Raw genomic sequence first — 23,170 nt, 5'->3', positions numbered from 1 at the left:
GCAGCCGCCGCCCCAGCTGACGGAGTGCGGCCGGGGGCTTCCCAGAGGAGGCGGCGACATCGAGCCCTTTCGAACGTTGCTACCAGGCTAGCTCACGTACCCTCGGCCCCGCCCGGCCCCGCCCCACCCACTCCGGCCACCGCCCCCTCCCCGGCCGATACTTCGCGGGTGGGGCGACCTGCGACAGTCCCTTTAAGAGGCGTGGTCACGTGCTCCGCCCCCACCTCCCCCTCGCGCGCCAGTAAGGGGTGGGGTGCGGGAGGAGGTGCCGGGGAGGCTGGGGGAACGAGGTGTGCGCTGCTGCGCAGGCGCGGTGGTCGGACGACAGACCGTGTGTTTCCAAAATGGCGGCAGCGATGGATGTGGATACCCCGAGCGGCACCAACAGCGGCGCGGGCAAGAAGCGCTTTGAAGTGAAAAAGGTTGGGTCTCGCCAGCGCCTTCCTCAGGGAATCTAGAGAGGCGCGGATCTGGCTGGCAGGCCCGAGGATGGTCGAGGCGCGGAGTAAAGGGTTTCATTTCAGGGCGTTCCTGGGACCGGGTACCACGAAAGGAAGTTGGGGGGCGGGTCTTAGAGTTGATCGGCGTGACGGCGGCCCACTGTCAGGGCAAGTGTTGGTTTCGCTGTGAGGCTGAGGGGCCAATCACAGAGCTGCTTGTTGAGATACGCGGGGTTGCGACTTGGCGGCGGGAGCCAAGCGCCTGAGCTGTCACTGGAGTGGTTGAGAGGTGGGGGAAGGACAGGGTGGGGTGGGGTGGGGTGGGGTGGGTGGAATGGGGAGTCAGAGCTACTGCGGCGGTGGAGGATGGGGCAGTGCGGCGAAAGCCTGGAACCTGAGGTCCTACCGCATTGGAGGCCTCTGAGGAGCCCCGCTGGTGATCTTGCTCCGCCCCTTTTTGAAGCTTGGGGTCCTCTCACTTGAAGGGATCAGACTTGGTCCCCGCTGAACCGAGGCCTCCATTAACCCCATCTCTGGGCCTCACACCGCCGAGTTAGAGTCTGGAGTGTAATGCTTGGCTGTTCTGAGACGTCTGTTGGCTTTACAACCACCCCACTCTTGGATTCTCTGTCACGTCCAGAATCTCCCCCTTCCGAAATAATAATAAAAAGCGTGGTGGAACTGGTTAAGAAAATCCGAGCCCAAATCCTGTGGCATTTCGGGAGGGTTGAGTACTAGTTGCGAATGACTTGGTAAGAGGGGAAAGCAAAAATGGAACGTGTCTTTTTGCATGAAATGCCTTTTAGTGGTTTGCCACAGTTTGGGAGAAAAGTGTCGATTCCCACCTAACATGAAAACTGTTCAAAATGGAGATTCTGAAATAGGGAAGATATTCCTGGAACGTCTGGCTAAACACTGACAATATCCCGCCTCCTAGTGCTTTTTGGTGTCTCATTGTGGCCACTGCTGCTGTTACAGCCAGCCATATTGAAGAATAATAGAAGTAGGGGCTTTTCCTCCAAGTTGAAGCTGTGATGTGAAAAGTGGTGAAGAAGTTACTAGGCACTGAGACTGGGGTTTGAAAGCGATGAAGGTTTGGGAGTATTTGTAATTGAGGAAACCAGAGTTGAATGAATGAAATGCCACTTTTAGTTAAACTCTTACTGGAATTATTATCTTAATAGAAGAGTCTAAACATATAAAAGTTGAGAACATCAGTTTATTTTATGGTAGGAATCGAACAAAATTCTAGTGAATTGTAGAATTTGTTATGAAGTAATGTAAGATTTAAGTGATGACCTTGTTCTGTGTACTGACATGGGTAGTTAATTATCCAGCTTATCCCACGATTACCCGTTTTATGATCCAGTCATCATCTTAGTTCATTCTGTTCCCTAGCTTTCACTTCATTGCTCATGCTTCCAAAGCTGCCTGGAAGAGCAGATACTTATTCAGATTTTGAGCTCTTCTGCAACTGCCACCAAAACCTGCACAGAAATTCAAGTTTGTGCTTTTTTTTTTTTTTTTTTTTTTTTTTGAGATAGAGTCTCACTCCATCGCCCAGGCTGGAGTGCAGTGGCACGATCTTGGCTCACTGCAACCTCTGTCCCCCAGATTCAAGCAATTCTCCTGCCTTAGCTTCCCAAATAGCTGGCATTATAGACACCCGCCACCAGGCCTGGCTAATTTTTGTATTTTTAGTAAAGACGAGGTTTCACCATATTGGCCAGGCTGGTCTCGAACTCCTGACTTCAGGTGATCCACCCGCCTCAGCCTTCCAAAATGCTAGGATTATGGGCGTGAGCCACTGCGTCCGGCCAGACTAAATTGTTTTAAACTATAGGAAACAAATTAAAAGATGACATTAATTTATGTGTTCATATACTCAGTCTTTTGGAGAATAGGAGAACATATGTGTTGTCTACTGTTGTCTTTGGTATAATAAGATTAACATAATATCCAAAAACTTTTGTTTGGTGGTTCCCTGTGGCCAGAGATGATAACTACAACTGCAGCCTGAAGTCCTAAAGACTGTATGTGTGTTATAAGGAGAATGCATTGTTCCCTCTTTTTGTCTTTGCAGTGGAATGCAGTAGCCCTCTGGGCCTGGGATATTGTGGTTGATAACTGTGCCATCTGCAGGAACCACATTATGGATCTTTGTAAGTAATTGGAGGAGGATGGGAGGAAGTTGAGAAGGTTGCAGAGCTTGTGGCTATCTTGATGTGACCGATTTTCTCCTTCACAAGCAGATATCAAGCCTACTCTGAGCACTCGGTCTTCTGTGTCTAGTCTCTTGGTGTGTTTGAAATAGAGTAGTTTTTTTATGATGTCCTGGAGGCATACCCAGCTTTCAGAATAAATCTACTCAATATAAAGATGGCAGGGACACATTTAGAATTAATTGTGGACAATAGGCACTGTTGATTCTTCCTGCATATCTCCCATCTTGTGCCTAGACTAAAAGGTAGAAATAGTGAAAGGAGGAAAATAAACTTTGAGCTAAAATATTCTATCTGAGGCCAGGCGCGGTGGCTCATGCTTGTAATCCCAGCACTTTGGGAGGCCAAGGTGGGCAACATGGTGAAACCCCGACTCTATTAAAAATGCAAAAATACTCTATTAAAAATGCAGAAATTAGCCGGGTGTGGTGGTGCATGCCTGTAAACCCAGCACTTTGGGAGGCTGAGGCGGGCGGATTATTTGAGGCCAGGAGTTCAAGACCAGCCTGACCAGCATGGTGAAACCCCGTCTCTACCAAAAATACAAAAATTACCTGGGCGTGGTGGTGCATGTCTGTAATCCCAGCTACTTGGGAGGCTGAGGCAGGACAGCTGTTTGAACCTGGTAGGTGGAGGTGGCAGTGAGCTGAGATCACACCACTGCACTACAACCTGGGCGACAGAGCAAGACTCACAGTCTTTTTTTGAGACTCAGAGTCTCAAAAAAAAAAAAAAAAGTCTATCTGAGCTGATTTTTGCTCGTCATTGTTTACAAAGGAAAGAAGCCTAAGGAGTAAGTATTTTGTATGTTAGGCCCAAACATAATAAAAAGGAAATCATTGCCAACATCTAAATAGGTAATTGATTGCACTAAAGAAATTTCATTTAAATCTCCACATATTTTATTACATGTAGTGGTCAACACATAGTGATCCGATTATAGTCTTTGATGGACTGATTTCCTGTCCTTATAATAGAAGGAACAAGAATGTTGATGACACCAGAAACAGTAGAGATTACTTTTTCATCCGGGAACTAAAATGATTTGTTACTGAGGCCAGAAATGGAGGAAAGAAACTTCAAGTTTCTAGAATTGGAATTATAGGAACTTACTTTTCAGATCACTCACCTGCCTTTACAACTTCATCTTGAGTCACTCCTGCTCACTCTGTTAGTTTACCTGGACACTTTTTTTTTTTTTTTTTTTTTGAGACGGAGTCTCGCTCTGTCTCCCAGGCTGGAGTACAGTGGCCGGATCTCGGCTCACTGCAAGCTCTGCCTCCCGGGTTTACGCCATTCTCCTGCCTCAGACTCCCGAGTAGCTGGGACTACAGGCGCCCGCCACCTCGCCCGGCTAGTTTTTTGTATTTTTTAGTAGAGACGGGGTTTCACCGTGTTAGCCACGGTGGTCTCGATCTCCTGACCTCGTGATCCGCCCGTCTCGGCCTCCCAAAGTGCTGGGATTACAGGCTTGAGCCACCGCGCCCGGCCCTTTTTTTTTTTTTTTTTTAAACTAACTACGGTGGCCAAAGCAGCCATGGCCCCTGGCCGGTTTTCCTTTTTTTTTTTTCTTATTTTGAGATGGAGTCGCCCAGGCTGGAGTGCAGTGGCGTGATCTCAGCTCACTGCAACCTCTGCCTCCTGGGTTCAAGAAATTCTCCTGCCTCAGCCTCCTCAATAGCTGGGATTACAGGCGCCTGCCACCATGCCCAGCTAATTTTTGTATTTTTAGTAGAGACAGGGCTTCACCATGTTGGCCAGGCTGGTCTCAAACTCCTGACCTCAGGTGATCTGCCCACGTCGGCCTCCCAAAGTGCTGGGATTACAAGCATAAGCTGCCGCTCCCGGCCTGCTTTTTCATTCTTAAGTGTCCATGCTCTTTTTCAGAGCCCTTACATAGCCTATTCTTTCTCGCCTAGAATATTCTTCACCTGTTCTCTTCCTTGGTTTTGTCTAACCCAGCACTGTCCAATCTGAATGTAAACCACAAATACAAACACATATATAATTTTAAGGTTTTTTTTCCTTTTCTTTTGTTTTTTTCAGAGACAGGATCTCGCTTTGTTGCCCAGGCTGGTCTCGAACTGGCTTCAAGTGATCCTCCCACTTTGGCCTTCCAAAATGTTGCAATTATAGGCGTGAGCCACTGTGGCTGGCCTGAAATTTTCTAGTACCCACATTCATAAAGTAAAAAGAAAATAAAAAGGTGAAATTAATCTATTTTATTTAACCTTTTATAGCCAAAATATTTTTATTTCAACATGTAATTAATGTAAAAAAAGGAGATATTTTACATTCTGTCTTTGCACCATCTTTGAAATTCAGTGTGTATTTTACACTTACAACACATCTGGATTCAGACTAGCCACACTTCAAGTGCTCAATAGTCACATGTGGTTAATAACTACTTTATTGTGCAATGTAACACTAACCCAGAGTTGAGCTTTAGATCTTATCTTAAACTTGCTCAGATGTTTTCAACTTGGAAAGCACGAATCAAATATTTTCTGTTGGAAAGCAGTCACGGCATATACTGGTCATGTATTGCCCTTGGCTTCTTTGAGCTTTGACACTGTTTATCTCTTCACACTACAGCCAAGGGAGATCAGCAGCTACCATGATGTTTAATATAGATGACATGAGCCCATCACAGAAAAACATATGCATTGGTTTCAAATGTGTTTGGGTGGGGTCTTTGATTACATGCTTGCCAGTTTCTGGGCCTTGCATTTTCACAAGGAGTTATACCCAGAGAAAATTTTACTTTACTGGGGCTCTATTTTGAAAATAGTTAACGATTTTTAATGATCTTATATACAACCCTGATTTTTTTTTCTCTATATTTAAGTCAGTGTATATGTGTCTCTGGATATGAGAGAATGTACTTCTTAGAAGGACCACAGAAGACAAAGGCAATCCATATTCTGTCTTCTCTTAGAGTGAAATGCTTGAGACATCACATTAGGCTTTCAGTGGAATACCTGTTTTGTTTCATAACATATTTCGAATGTCAGATGAAGTAGGATATTGAAATCTTATAACAAAAACCTTATGAAAGTATTTTCTAAGTCGTATCTTTTATTTATCCAATGAATATATCCTGAGCATCCTGGTAGGCACCAGGATAAAACAATGACAGAGATCAGGTCTTTACCTTTTTTTTTTTTTTTTTTTTTTTTTTTTTGAGACAGAGTCTCTGTTTGTCTCTCAGGCTGGAGTGCAGTGATGCAATCTTGGCTCGCTGCGACCTCTGCCTCCCATGTTCAAGTGATTCTCCTGCCTCGGCCTCCCAAGTAGCTGGGATTACAGGTGTGGGCCACCTCACCCGGCTAATTTTTTGTATTTTTACTAGAGATAGGGTTTCGCCATGTTGGCCAGGCTGATCTCGAACTCCTTACCTCAAGTGATCTGTCCACCTTGGCCTCTCAAAGTGCGGGGATTACAGACGTGACCCACTCAAACTCCTGGCCTCAAGGAAACCACCTTCTTTGGCCTCCCAAAGTGCCAGGATTATAACTGTGAGCCACCATGCCCGACCTCAAGTCTTTACCTTTAAGAAACACTCTTGGGCCGGGCATGGTGGCTCACATCTGGAATCCCGGTACTTTGGGAGTTCGAGGAGGGTGGATCACCTGAGGTCAGGAGTTCGAGACCAACCTGGCCAACATGGTGAAACCTCATCTCTACTAAAAATACAAAATTAGCCAGGCGTGGTAGTGCACGCCTGTAATCCCAGCTACATGGGAGGCTGAAGCAGGAGAATCACTTGAACCTGGGAGGTGGAGGTTGCAGTGAGCCAAGATCCTGCCATTGCATTCCATCCTGGAAAAAAAGAGCAAAACTTTGTCTTAAAAAAAAAAAGACACTCTTGGCCAGGTGAGGTGGCTCACACCTGTAAACCCCAAGACTTTGGGTGTGAGGCAGGCAGATTGCTTGAGACTGGGAGTTCAAGACCAGCCTGGGCAACATGGCGAAACCCTGTCTCTACAAAAATTAGCCAGGCATGGTGGCCTATGCCTGTGGTCCCAGCTACTTGGGAGGCTGAGGTGGGAAGATCTCTTGAACCTGGGAGGCAGAGGTGACAGTGAGTCAAGATTTCTCTCCACTGCACTCCGGCCTAGGTGAGAGAGTGAGACTCTATCTCAAGAGAAACACTGTTTTTTTTTTTTTTATTTTTATGTATTTTTTTTGTTAGCAATAGGGTCTCACTCAATTGCCCAGGCTGCAGTGCAGTGGCACAATCATAGTTCACTATAGCCTTGACCTGGGATCAAGCAGTCCTGCCTCAGCCTCTAAGTAGCTGGGACCACAGGCGTGCACTACCACACCTAGCTAATTTTTTTTTTTGGAGGCGGAGTTTCACGCTGTCACCCAGCTGAAGTGCAATGGCGCAGTCTCGGCTCACTGCAACCTCCACCTCCAGGGTTCAAACGATTCTCCTGCCTCAGCTTCCCGAGTAGCTGGGATTACACGTACCCACCACCACACCTGGCTAATTTTTTGTATTTTTAATAGAGACGGGGTTTCACTATGTTGGCCAGGCTGGTCTCAACCTCCTGACCTCGTGATCCACCCATCTCGGCCCCCAAAGTGCTGGGATTACAGGTGTGAAGCACCATGTCTGGCTGCTAATTTTTAAATTTTTTGTAGAGATAGGGTCTTGCTATGTCGTCCAGACTTGTCTTGAACGCCTGGACTCAAGCAATCTTTCTGCCTCACCTTCCCAAAACACTGAGCTTACAGGTGTGAGCCACTGCCCCTGGCCACACACTTCTATTGTACACACTAAGGAGAAGTCTGAGTATCATAACATTTAAAAAAAAAAAAAAAGGATTTATATGGGAAAAGAACTTAGTAAAGAAAAACAAAAAAATGGATTTATTTTTGTAAAGACAATTTTTGTTAAAGATGAAAGTAAGAATCTAGATTTAGCAATGGCTGTATTTTAATAAATCTTTTCTGGCCTTAAATGAGTAATTATATACATAGCTCTAAGTAAATAACAATGATATGGCTGTGCCTCAGTAGGATTCTGAAGACTTCCTCTTTTAAGTCCATATTGATTCTACATGCCCTCCTATAGCTTTGTATTTATTTTATTTTACTTTGTCTCCTTTCTTGGTTGTATTAAGGAGTTGCTGAAAAATCAAATATGCTAGGTTTTATTTTCTCTGTTACCTCTGGTAATCTTATTCCGGATGATGGGGAATCTTCATCACCTTAGACCCAGCCTTGGCCCAGAAGATGTTAGTATCTACCTAAAACTACAGATCCATCAGTGTTTTGGTTTGATTTGGTTTGGTTTGGTTGGTTTGGTTTGGTTTGTTTGAGACAGAGTCTCATTCTGTTGCCCAGGCTGGAGTGCTGTGGCATGATCTCGGCTCGCTGCAACCTCTGCCTCCCAGGTTCAAGCTATGCTCCTGCCTCATCCTCCCGACTAGCTGGGACTGCAGGTATGCACCAGCACGCCCAGCTAATTTTTGTATTTTTAGTAGAGATGGGGTTTCACCATGTTGGCCAGTCTGGTCTCTTAACTCCTGACCTCGAGTGATCTACCCGGCGTTGCCTCCCAAAATGCTGGGATTCCAGGCGTGAGCCACTGCGCCTGGCCCTATCAGTGTTTTGAAAGTGTAATCTGTCTGCTCTTGAGATGAAGCCATTGCTTCCTTAACAGCTCTTTGGTGGCATAGCCTTTCTATCAAAGCCAAAAGGTCCCCAAGCTTTAGAATCACATGATAGCCTTCGGCCTTGGCAGGGGTGTGACATGAACGCATTGTGTGCCACTGTCTACCTGTTCTGGGTTGACAGTGAACAGTTCCTGCACCTGTTTAAACTAACTGGACCCAACCCCTTACTTACTCTCTGCAACAAAAGCTGGAAAACGTTTGTATTGAGCACATTTTACACCAATCGTTTTCCCTGCTATATCCCTTCTTATCTGGCATTCTAGATTGCTGTAATATCACTCCTATATCTTTTTGTTCTTTCTTAGGAATTTTCTAGCAAAGAATGGATCTGGCTGGGCGCGGTGCTCACGCCTGTAATCCCAGCACTTTGGGAGGTCAGGGCATGTGGATTGCCTGAGCTCAGTTCAAGACCAGCTTGGGCAATGCAGTGCAACCCCATCTCTACTAAAAATACAAAAAATTAGCCAGGCATGGTGACGCACGCCTGTAGTCCCAATTACTTGGGAGGCTGAGGCAGGAGAATCACTTGAACTCGGGAGACGGAGGTTGCAATGAGCCAAGATTGCGCCAGTGCACTCTAGCCTGAGGGGACAAAGCTAGACTCTGTCTCAAAAAAAAAAAAAAAAAAAAAAAGGAATGAATCTTGGCCGGGTGCAGTGGCTCACACCTGTAATCCCAGCACCTTGGGAGGCCGAGGCAGGCAGATCACCTGAGGTCAGAAGTTCAAGACCAGCCTGGTCAACATGGTGAAACCCCATCTCTACTAAAAATACAAAAAATTAGCTTGGTGTGGTGGTACGCACCTGTGATCCCAGCTGCTTGGGAGGCTGAGGTGGGAGAATCGCTGGAACCAAGAGGTGGAGGTTGCAGTGAGTAGAGATTGTGCCACTGCCCTTCAGCCTGGGCAACAGAGTGAGACTCCGTCTCAAAAAAAAAAAAAAAAAATTTAAAAAAAAAAAAAAAAGAATAAGAATGAATCTGTATTTGTCTTGTATTTCTTCTATTTATAGAAATAGTTTTTGTTTGCTTGTTCAAGTACCAAGAGCCTACTTGGCACTTGGCAAAGACTAGGTCCCTGCTCTGTGGGAGCTTTGAGTTGAGGGGGAAGGAGGGAGGTCAGGTATGTAAAGAGATACTCATAATTGATGTGTTAAGAGTGCCTGAAGGAGAGGAAAATGACTCAGGGTGGAAGCGTCAGGAAAAGTTTCAGTCAAGAAGTGGGATTTAAGCTGGGTCTTGAAGGGTGGAGATTAATTGAGAGTGATAGGAGGAGGAGCATGTTGCAGGTGTGGCAGAGAGGAAGGAAAGAACTATACCATGAAGGGAGCCTGAAGGATTCTTTAGGTTAGTAGTGCCATGGCCACAGTCAAAAGAAAGACCCAGATCAAATTTAAACATGGTGATGTACCTTGAAACAGTTTTAATTTTCACTTTAATAATTGTGACTGTTATTTAATTTTATAATATATAGTCCTCCTCTTAAGTTAGAGGATCCAACTTAAAGGATATTTTTACTTTTCTCTTCCATTCTTTTAAATATAGTAGTGTATTCTAGTCCCAATAAGTTATTAAATACACTGCATAGACCCTAGATCCTTTTTTTTTTTTTCTTTTTAAGATGGAGTCTCACTCTGTCACCCAGGGTGGAGTGCAGTGGCGTGATCTCAACTCACTGCAACCTCTGCCTCCCAAGTTCCAGCAATTCTCCTGCCTCAGCTTCTCTAGTAGCTGGGATTACAGGCATGTGCCACCCACCACACCCGGCAAATTGTTTGTATTTTTAGAAGAGATGGAGTTTCACCATGTTGGCCAGGCTGGTCTTGAACTCCTGACCTCAGATGATCTGCCTGCCTCAGCTTCCCAAAGTGCTGGAATTACAGACATGAGCCACCATGCCTGGTCGAGCCACCATGCCTGGCTTTTTTTTTTTTTTTTTTTTTTAAATACAAGGTTTTGCTCTGTCACCCATGCTGGAGTGCAGTGGTGCAATCATGGTGCACGGCAGCCTCAACTGCCTGCACTCAAGCCATTCTCCTGCCTCAGCCTCCTTAGTAGCTGGGACCACAGGCATGTGCCACCACACCTGGCTAATTTTTTTGTTTCTAGAGATGAGATGTTGCTGTGTTGCCCAGCCTGGTCTTGAGTGGGCTAAAGTGATCCTCCTGCCGTGGCCTCCTAAAGTGCTGGGATTACAGGTGTGAGTGACTGTGCCTGGCCCAATTCTTTATTTTTATTTTATTTATTTTATTTTTTGTTTTTGAGATGGAGTCTCTCTCTGTTACCAAGGCTGGAGTGCAGTGGTGCAATCTCGGCTCACTGCAAGCTCCGCCTCCCAGGTTCACGCCATTCTCCTGCCTCAGTCTCCTGAGTAGCTGGGACTACAGGTACCCGCCACCACGCCTGGCTAATTTTTTTATATTTTTAGTAGAGATGGGGTTTCACCATGTTAGCCAGGATGGTCTCGATCTCCTGACCTCATGATCCACCCACCTCAGCCTCACAAAGCGGTGGGATTACAGGGATGAGCCACCGCGCCTGGCCCCAATTCTTTATTTTTATCAGTTGGCAAGCCAAGTTACTCTGTAGTGTAAATCTGGCTAGCAAAAGTAAGTTCTTTGCTTTCCTTTTGTGTGTGTGTGTGTGTGACTCTGTCGCCCAGGCTGGAATGCAGTGGTGTGATCTGGGCTCACTGCAGCCTCTGCCTCCTGGGTTCAAGTGATTCTCCTGCCTCAGCCTCCTGAGTCGCTGGGATTACAGATGTCCACAACGAGGCCTGGCTAATTTTTGCTATTTTAGTAGAGAGGGGGTTTTGCCATATTTTGCCAGGCTGGTCTCAAACCCTGACATCAAGTGATCTGCCAGCCTCATCCTTCCAAAGTGCTGGGATTGCAGGCGTGAGCCACTACTCCCAGCCTTTGTTTGATTTTTTGTTTTTTGATATAGAGTCTTGCTGCATTGCCCAGGCTGGAGTACAATGGTGCACAACCTCGGCTCACTGCAACCTCTGCCCCCTGGTTTCAAGCAATTCTCCTGACTCAGCCTCCCAAGCAGCTGGGATTACAGACATGTACCACCACGCCCAGCTAAATTTTGTATTTTTAGTAGAGATTGGGTTTTGCCATATTGGCCAGGCTGGTCTCGAATTCCTGACTTCATGTGACTCGCCCATCTCAGCTTCTCATAGTGCTGGCATTACAGGTGTGAACCACCATGCCCAGCCCAGTTTCTAAATTTTTGAAGGGTGAAAAAAAATATATTATTGTGGTATCTCTTCCCCTAAAACCACATATGCCCATTAACATCTATTTTTGTTTGTTTGTTTAGTTTTCCTTTTTTTTTTTTTTTTTGAGACAAGTCTAGCTCTGTCACCCAGGCTAGAGTGTAGTGGCGCAATCTCGGCTCACTGCAACCTCTGCCTCCCAGGTTCAAGCAATTCTTCTGCCTCAGCCTCCTGAGTAGCTAGAACTACAGACGCCCACCACCACACATGCCCGGCTAATTTTTTTTTTTTTTTTTTGAGACAGGAGTCTTACACTGTCGCCCAGTCTGGAGTGCAGTGATGCGATCTCGGCCCCCTGCAAGCTCTGCCTCCCGGATTCAATTAATTCTCTTCCCTCAGCCTCCTGAGTAGCTGGGACTACAGGCACCCGCCACTACGCCCGGCTAACTTTTTCTTGTATTTTTAGAAGAGACGGGGTTTCACCATGTTGGCCAGGATGGTCCCGATCTCCTGATCTCGTGATCTGCCTGCCTTGACTTCCCAAAGTGCTGAGATTACAGGCATGAGCCATTGCGCCTGGCCTACGCCCAGCTAATTTTTCGTATTTTTAGTAGAGACAGGGTTTCACCATGTTGGGTGCACTGGTCTTGAACTCCCGACCTCGTGATCCACCCGCCTCAGCCTCCCAAAGTGCTGGGATTACAGTCATGAGCCACTGCGCCTGACCATAGTTTTACTATTTTTCACCTGTAATGGTTTGAAGTGATTCTCCCCTATTAAATAGTTTCTCCTGAAGCTTTTTATTCTTCAGAAGGGAGACTCCATTTAGTTACTATCATCAGAGAAAGCAAATTATGCATTAGTAATTCTTGTTCTTTAAATATTTATACCCAGTTGTACTTTACCCATCAGATCTTTTTGTTTGTTTGTTTGTTTTTTGAGACGGAGTCTTGCTCTGTCACCCAGGCTGGAGTGCAGTGGCACGATCTCAGCTCACTGCAAGCTCTGCCTCCCAGGTTCACCATTCTCCTCCTGCTTCAACCTCCCAAGTAGCTGGGATTACAGGCGGCCGCCACCACGCCTGGCTAATTTTTTGTATTTTTAGTAGAGGCGGGGTTTCACTATGTTAGCCAGGATGGTCTTGATCTCCTGACCTCGTGATCCACCTGCCTCAGCCTCCCAAAGTGCTGGGATTACAGGCGTGAGCCACCCTGCCTGGCCTTCGATGAGTTCTTGACTGTGATCAAGATCTGATGGGTAGGTAGGGCGTAGTGGCTCACTTTGGGAGGCCGAGGCGGGTGGATCATCTAAGGTCAGGAGTTTGAAACCAGCCTGACCAATATGATGAAACCCTGTCTCTACTAAAAATACAAAAAAATTAGCCGGGTGTTGTGGCATCCACCTGTAATTCCAGCTACTTGGGAGGCTGAGACAGGAGAATCGCTTGAACCCGGGAGGCGGAGGTTGCAGCTAGCCAAGATCGCTCTATTGCACTCCAGCCTGGGCAACAAGAGGGAAACTCCGTCTCAAAAAAAAGGAAAAAAACTCAGTCTAGGCGACATGGTGAAACCCCATCTCTACAAAAATACAAACAATTAGCTGGGCATGGTGGTGCGTGCCTGTATTCCCAGCTACTCAGGAGGCTGAAGGAGAATCACCTGAACCCAGGATGTTGAGGCTGCAGTGAGCCATGCTCATGTCACTCTGCACTGTAGCCTGGACAGCGGGAGTGAGATGTGCGTTTCCCATTTGTTACTCTTTTTAAACAAGGATAGGAAATCATCAGAAAGCATACTGTTACCTCTGTCTTCTCTGTTCGTCCTTTCCCACATTCATTAAAAAACAATTATGGCTAATTAACCACTTGAGAATTGTTTTGGCTGCTATAGATTGAAACGTTCCTGCTCCCAAGGTCCAGTGATCCTGTTGCTCTTGTTCCCACAGGCATAGAATGTCAAGCTAACCAGGCGTCTGCTACTTCAGAAGAATGTACCGTCGCATGGGGAGTCTGTAACGTAAGGAAGCATCTTTACCTGTCAGCATGGCTTGTAAACATATTTCCACTTTTCCTGCTTTGCTAGTCTTGAAAATAACTAGGGAAAAAAACTGACTAGTCCAGCTTTCTCCTAAAAGGTATACAAATAATAAAAAAAATTTTAAATCATGATACTATTCACCTGTTACAGGGTAAAAATTACAGTTACTGCAAAAAGGCACTTACTTGTCTTAATTATAAAGTGGACCCACTTTTGTTAGCAATATTTTAGGGCTTCATCTATGGGAATTGCCTTCAAAACCTGCGTGCACCCTTTGGAATATTCTCTTGGTAGAACTTTGTACCTTTGAAACAGACTTTTTTAAAGACCACGTGTCTAATGGAACTAAGTTTGATGAGTAAATTGAGTGTTTAAGTTTCTGTGTATGTGTGTTTGTGTGTGTGTGTGAAGTGTGGCATATGTACTGAGATAGGATTTTTTTTTAAACATGGCTTATACCAGAAATGCTTTGTGTAGCTTTATTGGACTGAATGGCCTTCCAAGAGTGTGACAGCTGTGAAGGATAACAAATACCAAATATGTTATTTCTAGCATGTGTTAAAAATTCATCCTTTAAGCTGTAAAGTCCCAGTCACATGAGCTAAAATTGTCTTGTCAGGGCCTCCTGTGTCATGGGGACAGAATACCCACAGTTTCCAGCATGACACAGGGCTAAGAGATTCTAGAGTCAGACCACCATTCCCTGTCTTTGTGACTGACTTGCTGAGTGACGTTAGGCAAGGCGTTTAACATCTCTAATCCTGGGTTCCCTCATGTAAAATGGGGCTGATAGTAGACCACATAAAATTGTAATCAGGATTAGATGATTTATGTTAAAATGTGATTAAACAGCTCCCAGCACATAGTAAGCACAAATGCTTGTTTAAAAAAAATCTAAATAGGCCAGGTGTGGTGGCTCACGCCTGTAATTCCAGCACTTTGGGAGGCCAAGGCAGGTGGATCACGAGGTCAGGAAATCGAGACCATCCTGGCTAACAAGGTGAAACCCTGGTCTCTACTAAAAATACAAAAAATTAGCTGGGCGTGGTGGCGGGAGCCTGTAGTCCCAGCTACTTGAGAGGCTGAGGCAGGAGAATGGTGTGAGCCCAGGAGGCAGATCTTGCAGTGAACTGAGGCTGTGCCACTGTACTCCAGCCTGGGTGACAGAGTAAGACTCCGTCTCAAAAAAAAAAAATCTAAATAAATACAAATTAGAGGTAGAGGTGTTACTGTGTAGATGGTGTTCTCGGTATTTTTTCCTGTTGCCTTGCAACCCTTTTTCCTACCTCCACTGTTTTTTGTTTGTTTGTTTGTTTGTTTTGAGGTGGAGTCTCACTGTGTGGCCCCAGCTGGAGTGCAGTGACGCAATCCCAGCTCACTGCAACCTTCACCTCCTGGGTTCAAGTGATTCTCCTGCTTCAGCCTTCCAAGTAGCTGGGATTATAGGTGTGCACCACCACGCCCGGCTAATTTTTATATTTTTAGTAGAGATGGGGTTTCACCATGTTGGCCAGGCTGGTCTTGAACTCCTGACCTCAGGGTGATCCGCCCACCTCGGCCTCCCAAAGTGCTGGGATTACAGGCATGAGCCACCGTGCCCAGCCCCTACCCACACTTTCTGGTACACCTTCTTCCATCTCTGTTGTGACCCTTTGGCCAGGCTCACAGTAGACCGTGTTGGCCGTGGGGGAACTTCAATCGTTTATGGGGATAAAAGAAGTATGTCGGGCTCTTTGCCCTCCCTGGCATGCAGACATACTAAGAACCATGTTCCTTTATGTGGAAAGAAAAGAGAGTGAACGTCCTCTTCAATTTCGCTAAGGAGAGATTCTCTCAGAGAGCCTGCCGTAAAAGAGAGCCAGCATGGTGTGGCAGAAGCCTCTGGATTAGTCCTGGGTTCCAGTTCTGGGTCTTCTACAAACCAGCTCCATGAATTAGGCAAGTCACTTGTCTGGGTTTCGGTTTCCTGTCTGTAAAATGAAGATAAAAATATCTGTCATGCTTGCCTGCCAGGGTTGATGTGAGGCCTCAAATGAGGTAATACATGTCAACATCTTCTGTAAACTGTCAAGTACTGTAAATTTATCTTCTGTAAATTATACTCTGACCGCTGAATATATCCATTAACACGTCTTAGTAAACGTTCAGGGTGCTGTCACCTCCCTGACACCTCATTACAGCCCCCTTCTCCCCAGCGCTTGGTGTTCTCTGACTTAGTTGGGCTATACCAGGACCCTGTACTGCTGCAAAGTGCTTAGTGGTTGAGGAGAGAGAGGGAGAAGCTGTCGAATACCCTTCGGTGAACCCGACCCTAAAACCTGGTGGTTAAGAAAAATGTCGCCGCGTTCTGCCTTTTGGAAATTCTGCCTTTTCTCTTTTTCACAGTGAGTTATACAAGAGTCAACAGAAAAGGGATCTTCCAAAAGGCTGTACTCTAGGAGAATATTTGTCCTCTTGGGTATCCTTAGTGTAGTAGCTATGGATTCCACTCTTAATTACTGAATTATGTTTTTGTCTTTGTCAAAAGATATTTCCCAAGATAATAATCCATATTATATAATCCCTTAAGTTCCATACATACTTTGGGAGATGTACTGACCAGATTTCAGTTGTTATTAAATGAAGCTTGCAAAGCTTTTGTTGTTTTGTTAGGGTGTATTTCTCCCCGTGCCCCATCACAGCGCACCAGTCACAGACGAAGTGAAGGAAGCACTTGCTACACCTGTCCTAATACGCACATGAGCAGGGGGAGAAGTGCTTATTGTAGAGGCATTGTGATTAGCATCTGCATGTCATGAGCCCACACCAAAAAACTGCACGCAGCCTGTCCTTTTCCCAAATCTAAGCAGACTTCTAGCTCCCTGTCAGTTACCGGTGGTCTTGGTACTCTTGTCTTTTTACTTCTTGTCTTGATTATGAAATAAGCCTTTTGATGCTCTTTAGGCTGCTTGTGTGCTGTTTGTCCCTCGTAAGAATACTTCCTTTTACCCCAATTTTCTTTTATCTCATTCCCTAAGACGAAGTCCCTCACCCATTACAGGCATGTGAAGTACTGAGCTCTTGTAATATCAATATGTCTGTGAATAAGTCTGGAAATAAAGTTCCTTTGACCAGAGCTGAGCTGGGTGTGGGGAGGTTGGGGAAGTGCCCGTCTCAACTCTGGGTGGGTGGCAGTGACCGTGCACTTCTCTACCAAGGGCTGGGAAGAAGGCTCTGCTCCTGCAGGTCGTATTCTGCAGGGGCAGGAGGGTGGGAGGGAAGCTAGAGACCAGGAATGGCGATATTTGAAATCTGCATTGATCAGGGGCCTCCTTTCCCAGGGAAAGTGGAAGTATCCCCTTACAGACTGAATGGGACCAAGGAGCCACATTCCATGTTCTCTTAAAGAGAAGAGAGCTCAGTGCTAGCACATACTCCTGTGCTTCCTGAATGATTTCCTTTAGTAGTAGTGACATTTCTAACAAATGCTTTATTGGAAATATCCTCGCATCTAACCAAGATACAGTCAGTTGTTGAACTTTTGCCTCTCGTTGTTACCTCCTTTTCTAGCCCACTATGTGTCACCCATGCCACTGCCCTGTGGGACCTGTAAAAAAACCGGAGTTATTTTTAATAAAATATCTTTTTTTCCAGCATGCTTTTCACTTCCACTGCATCTCTCGCTGGCTCAAAACACGACAGGTGTGTCCATTGGACAACAGAGAGTGGGAATTCCAAAAGTAGGTATCTTTGGTTGTTTTGACGGGGCTTTTTGACTTGCCTCAGGCTGAAAGGAGTGTGGTCTTGGGGGATGGAGACATGATACATGCCTTATTTTTGTAAAGCTGGTTTTTGGTTACTTAAGCTAGGACTTATCTGTATGGAAAACGCACAGAGGATTAGCCAACATTAGACATTTGCAGCCTAGGGTCTCCCAACCTTTTTTTTGGTTTATTTTTTAAGATGGAATCTCGCTCTGTTGCCCGGGCTGGAGTGCAGTGGTGCTGTCTTGGCTCACTGTAACCTCCACCTCCCGGGTTCAAGCAATCCTCCCACCTCAGCCTAGCAAGTAGCTGGGATTACAAACATGTGCCACCATGCCCAGCTCATTTTTGTATTTTTAGTAGAGATGGGGTTTCACCATGTTGGCCAGGCTGGTCTTGAACTCCTGGTCTCAAGTGATCTGCCTGCCTCGGTCTCCCAGAGTGCTGGGATTACAGGTGTGAGCTACTGTGCCCAGCAGGTTTCCCAGCCTTCTAGGGTCTGTGAAAGTAGAAAATGTGATAATCTATAAACTCTTAAATATTTCATAAATTACATCCTAATGAGGTTCCATGGGCTACCTCATGTCAGGTAGCTTTTGACTAGACTTGTATCCACCTATCATATTTCAGTAGTTTATCCCATACTGATTAATTCTAATATAGCATTTATGGCTATCCTGATTAGATTTTATTGTTATATAAATAAAACATGGCCTGGTAAATTTTTAAAAATTTAAATGGTTGAAAGTGTATATCACAAAACATGAATTTCCCACTATAGGCCCCTGCTCCTGCTTGCTGGAGCTAGCCATCAGCGACAGGACAGCTTCTTAGTAGATTTTCTGACTATCTCTTATATGTCCCAGCATTTACATGGCTGTGTGTATATATATTTTTTTGTTAACATAAATGTGAGTATCCTATACAGTAATTCACCTTTTTTTTTTTTTTCCATTTTGTACATTTTGGAGATTTTCCATTTCCACAAATAACAAACTACCTCATTTTTAATGGTTGCAGAGTATTTCTTTATGTAAATGTACCTTAACTTTTTTCTTTTTTTTATTTGTTTGCATGTTTTTAACATTTTTTACATTTTTTAAAAAGTCAGTCCCTGGCCGGGCGCAGTGGCTCACGCCTGTAATCCTAGCACTTTGGGAGGCCGAGGCGGGTGGATCACCTGAGGTTGGGTGTTCAAGACCAGCCTGGCCAACATGGAGAAACCCTGTCTCTACTAAAAATACAAAATTAGCTGGGCGTGGGGGTGCATGCCTGTAATCCTAGCTACTTAGGGGGCTGAGGCAGGAGAATCACTCGAATCCGGGAGGCAGAGGTTGCGGTGAGCTGAGATCGCGCCTTTGCACTCCAGCCTGGGCAACAAGAGCGAAACTGCGTCTCAAAAAACAAGTCAGTCCCTATTGGTGGGCATTTGGGCTTCCAGTTTTTCACTGATGCAAGCAATGTGAAGGGAGAAACATCCTTATACATGAAGCTTTATGTAAATGTGTAGATGTATTTGGAGCAGTAATTCCTAAAAGAGGAATTTCTGGGTAAAGAGCATGGCTGGGCTTGGTGGCTCACACCTGTAATCTCAACACTTTAGGAGGACAAGGTGGGCAGATTGCTTGAGTCCACTAGTTCGAGACCAACTGGCAACATGTTGAAACCCCATCTCTACCAAAAAATAGTAAATTAGCCTGTGCGTGATGGCTCGTGCCTGTAATCCCAGGACTTTGGGAGGTTGAGACAGGTGGATCATTTGAGGTCAGTTTGAGACTAGCCTGGCCCACGTGGTGAAACCCCATCTCTACTTAAAAAAATACAAAAATCAGCTGGGTGGTAGTGGTGCGTGCCTGTAATCCCAGTTACTTAGGAGGCTGAGGCAGGAGAATCACTTGAGCCTGAGAGGCAGAGGTTGCAGTGAGCTGAGATCGCGCCACTGTGCTCCGGTCTAGATGACAGAGTGAGACCCTGTCTCAAAAAAAGAAAGAAAATTAGCTGGATGTGTTGCCATGCACTCGCAGTCCTGGCTACTCTAGAGGCTGAGGTGGGAGGATGGCTTGAGCCCAGGAGGCGGAGTTTGCAGTGAGCTGAGATCAGGCCACTGCACTCCAGCCTAGGTAACAGAGCCAATTAAAAAAAAAAAAAAAAGGTCAGGTGCAGTTGCTCACACCTATAATCCTAGCACTTTAGGAGACTGAGGCGGGTGGATCACCTGAGGTCAGGAGTTCAAGACTAGCCTGGCCAACATGGTGAAACCCTGTCTCTACTAAAAATACAAAAATTAGCCAAGCGTGGTGGTGCACGCCTGTAATTCCAGCTACTCGGGAGGCTGAGGCAGGAGAATCATCGCTTGAACCTGGAGGGCTGGAGGTTGCAGTGAGCTGAGATCACACCACTTCAGCCTGGGCAAAAGAGCAAAACTTCGTCTCAGAAAAAAAAAATATGTATTTTTATTTTTGAGAAATAGTGTCAGTTTTTCCATTCCTAAGAATATACACTGATTTACAATCCCCTCCAAACAGTGAAGCAGAACTCCCCTTTCTTCATTTCCTGCCAAGGCTTCCTTATACAATTTTTCCATCTTAGCCACTCTAATAGGTGACAATCAGTATTCGATTTTCATTTTTGAATTTTCAGTGAGGTTGGGCAGTTGTTCATGTTTTTATATCTCTTACGCTTTTCTGTGAGCCACTGTGTTTATCTTCCTGCATGTTGTTTTCTTTTGAATTACTGGTCATTTTCTTTACTGAGTTTTTTCTGGGAAAGGAGTTTTTAAATTTAAATATAAGTCTTTATTAGGCTATTCTTGGATTTAAAAAACAAAAAAATAGGATCCTTTTGTTTGTGAAATATTTAGAAATCTATTATTAGTACAGTGATTTTGCTTTTAAATTCAATAATTTATTTGGTAAAACATTTGGAAGTATTATCAGTGTATATTCAGTTTTTAAGAAACCTGCCAAATACTCAGTATCTGAGTGGTACTGTTGGGCTTCCTTCAGCAAAATGTATGCTAAGTGCCGTGTAAAGTATAAAAACATTTGAGATGGTCCTTCCAGCCCTTGGAGCTTGCATTCTACGGAAAACCATAACAGGAATACATGTCAAGGCAGAGGACTTTTCTTTTTTTTTTTTTTTTTTTTTTTTTTTGAGGCGGAGTTTCACTCTGTCGCCCAGGCTGGAGTGCAGTGGCCGGATCTCAGCTCACTGCAAGCTCCGCCTCCCGGGTTCACGCCATTCTCCTGCCTCAGCCTCCCGAGTAGCTGGGACTACAGGCGCCCGCCACCTCACCCGGCTAGATTTTTGTATTTTTTAGTAGAGACGGGGTTTCACCGTGTTAGCCAGGATGGTCTTGATCTCCTGACCTCGTGATCCGCCCGTCTCGGCCTCCCAAAGTGCTGGGATTACAGGCTTGAGCCACCGCGCCCGGCCGGCAGAGGACTTTTCTAAGTTTTCAGGGGGCCTGTGTAATTGGCTCTGCCCTACAGCAGGCTCAAGGTTCCGTTTTAGACCAAAACGTTCTTGTTTTGCCCGTACATGTGCCCAGGGCTAAATCTGAGAATTGGCGAGGGTATGAAGAATTCCTTGTCTGGGGCTTTGACTGCCACTCTAACTGGTGACTTTCCCAGGTGGTAGTTATCAGTGCATTGGGAAAACAAATTCTTCAGTATTCTTTAATCTGATAGGATTGTTCTACAACCCATATCACGTGCTAGAACCTAACCTATGTGGAATTTGGCATAACAGCTCTTTTTAAGACAATATTCAAGTAGATTTCTTAAGAGAAGCTGTGATCAAGAGTTCCAGTGCCCTAGTTTCTATCCATACAACAAATTATTTTAATCAGGTTAACTGCCTAAAAAGATCCAGGACAAAAGATAATGAGGGATCTTGTGTTCAAGAAATCTGTTCATATGTGGAAGAAATTCCTTGGCCTTGTTTCTTTATTTTTATTTATATATATATTTTTTGAGACAGAGTCTCACTCTGTCCTCCAGGCTATAGTGCAGTGGTGTGATCTCTCAGTTCACTGCAACCTCCAACTCCTGGGTTGAAGCAGTTTTCCTGCCTCAGTCTCCCGAGTAGCTGGGATTACAGGCACCTGCCACCACACCTGGCTAATTTTTGTATTTTTTAATAAAGACAGGGTTTCACCATGTTGGCCAGGCCGGTTTTGAACTCTTGACCTCATATGATCTGCCCACCTCAGCCTCCCAAAGTGCTGGGATTACAAGGGTGAGCCACTGCACCCAGCCCCTTGTTTATTTTTTATAATTTTAGAGCCAAATTTCAGTTTCTGGGGAAAACAGAAACCCCTGAAATCCACGCCTAGCTTCTCTTCTCTTTGTATAGAACTGAATGTAATCAGAGTTGTAATTGGAGCTGATGACAGATTTTGAAATTGAAGGCTGATCAGTCGCTATTCTCACTATTAGCTTTACCCTGAACATGCCTGAGTAACGGAGTTCAGGTGAACATAGGCCGCCATGATCAGGGGAGCCCGAAAGTTTAAACTGAGCCCCTGCTTGGAGTGAGCAGGTGGAGCTGCCTTTCACAACCCGCCAATGACTTTTCCCTCTCACCTCCCTAATACCACCAAGCAGCTACTCGCACCTGTCAGGTGGGCGTGGTTGAGTCACAGGGAGAGCCTGTCACTAAGAGGGGATAGTAGGCAAGGAGTCCTGAAAGATGGGGAGGGGAAAGGGGATCACAATAACAGCTAAGCTAGTGTCAGTGTCTCACTCAGTCCTGGAGCAGACTGTGATCACTTAGGTTCTAACTAAAGTTGCTGGTGTTTAAGCAGGTTTTATGTCTCACACAGGAAATTACCACGGAATTAATCAGAGTAATTTGCTTTGTCTTTCAGGTATGGGCACTAGGAAAAGACTTCTTCCATCAAGCTTAATTGTTTTGTTATTCATTTAATGACTTTCCCTGCTGTTACCTAATTACAGATTAGATGGAACCGTGTTTTTTCTGCTTTGTTTTTTCAGTTTGCTGTTTCTGTAGCCATATTGTATTCTGTGTCAAATAAAGTCCAGTTAGATTCTAGAACGGATGCTCTCTCTTGTGTATGTGAACAAAGTGAACATAAATGAAGAGTCTCCCCTTCCAAGGCTGAAAACTCAGCTTTCGAAAGTGAAATGTTCGTTCATCGGGGCCAGAGCAGGGTTGTCCTCTGAGCGCATCACTTAGTCATGAGGGATCCGACAGAGGCAAAGTATGGATCGCTGGCACCCGAAAACAGCAGTCAGCCCTTCTTTCTCCTCCTGTGTGACAGCAGCGGGCAGCTGAATGAGGGAAGAATGTGGGATTCAGTCGTCAAACCCAGTTCTGAGTCCTGGTTCCACAGCCTGGTTACTGATGGCAATCTTGGCAAAGTTGCCTCTCTACTCTGAACTTTGTCTGTACTGTGGGCTTCTGAGGACTAAGTGGCATCATGTGGTCACAGAGAGAAGCTTTGTAAAATGTAAAACCACTATACAAATGTGACCTTTGGTTGTGTATGACAGCAGTCCCCAACCTTTTTGCCACCAGGGATTGGTTTCATGAAAGACAATTTTTCCACGGGTGGGGATGGGGTGGGGGTGTGCCTGGGGATGGTTCTGGAACTGTTCCACCTGAGATCATGAGGCACTAGATGGACTCCACAACCTAGATCCCTCACATACACAGTTCGCCATAGGCTTCAAGCTCCTGTGAGAATCTAATGCCGCCGCTGATCTGACAGGCAGAGCTGAGGCGGTAATGCTTGGTCAGCACCTGTTCACCTCCTGCTGTACGGCCGGGTTCCTAGCAGGCCATGGACTGGTATCCGC

General features: G+C 45.4%; 1 protein-coding gene across 2 annotated transcripts; it reads left to right on the top strand.

The window, feature by feature from the left end:
- Positions 1 to 296: 296 nt before the first annotated feature.
- RBX1 (ring-box 1) lies at positions 297 to 22,406 on the top strand. 2 transcript variants are annotated; one of them, XM_007975888.3, is made up of 5 exons: positions 297 to 422; positions 2,524 to 2,602; positions 13,514 to 13,584; positions 17,239 to 17,324; positions 22,219 to 22,406. In XM_007975888.3, the coding sequence occupies exons 1-5, from the start codon at positions 345 to 347 to the stop codon at positions 22,229 to 22,231; spliced, it is 327 nt and encodes a 108-aa protein (XP_007974079.1). In that variant the 5' UTR covers positions 297 to 344; the 3' UTR covers positions 22,232 to 22,406. The 2 variants fall into 2 exon arrangements, with proteins under 2 accessions (XP_007974079.1, XP_007974080.1); XM_007975889.3 differs by lacking the exon at positions 17,239 to 17,324.
- The last annotated feature ends 764 nt before the right edge of the window (positions 22,407 to 23,170 follow it).

The sequence above is a fragment of the Chlorocebus sabaeus genome, chromosome 19 (genome assembly GCF_047675955.1).
Source record: "Chlorocebus sabaeus isolate Y175 chromosome 19, mChlSab1.0.hap1, whole genome shotgun sequence".
Lineage (NCBI taxonomy): Eukaryota > Metazoa > Chordata > Mammalia > Primates > Cercopithecidae > Chlorocebus > Chlorocebus sabaeus.
Note: the sequence above shows the minus strand (reverse complement) of the source record. Positions and strands in the feature narration are given on the sequence as shown.

Coding starts and splice junctions, on each gene's coding strand:
- RBX1 (XM_007975888.3), top strand. CDS start 345: ATGGCGGCAGCGATGGATGTGGATACCCCGAGCGGCACCAACAGCGGC. Junction 2,603..13,513: donor GAACCACATTATGGATCTTT/GTAAGTAATTGG, acceptor TTGTTCCCACAG/GCATAGAATGTCAAGCTAAC. Junction 13,585..17,238: donor TCGCATGGGGAGTCTGTAAC/GTAAGGAAGCAT, acceptor CTTTTTTTCCAG/CATGCTTTTCACTTCCACTG.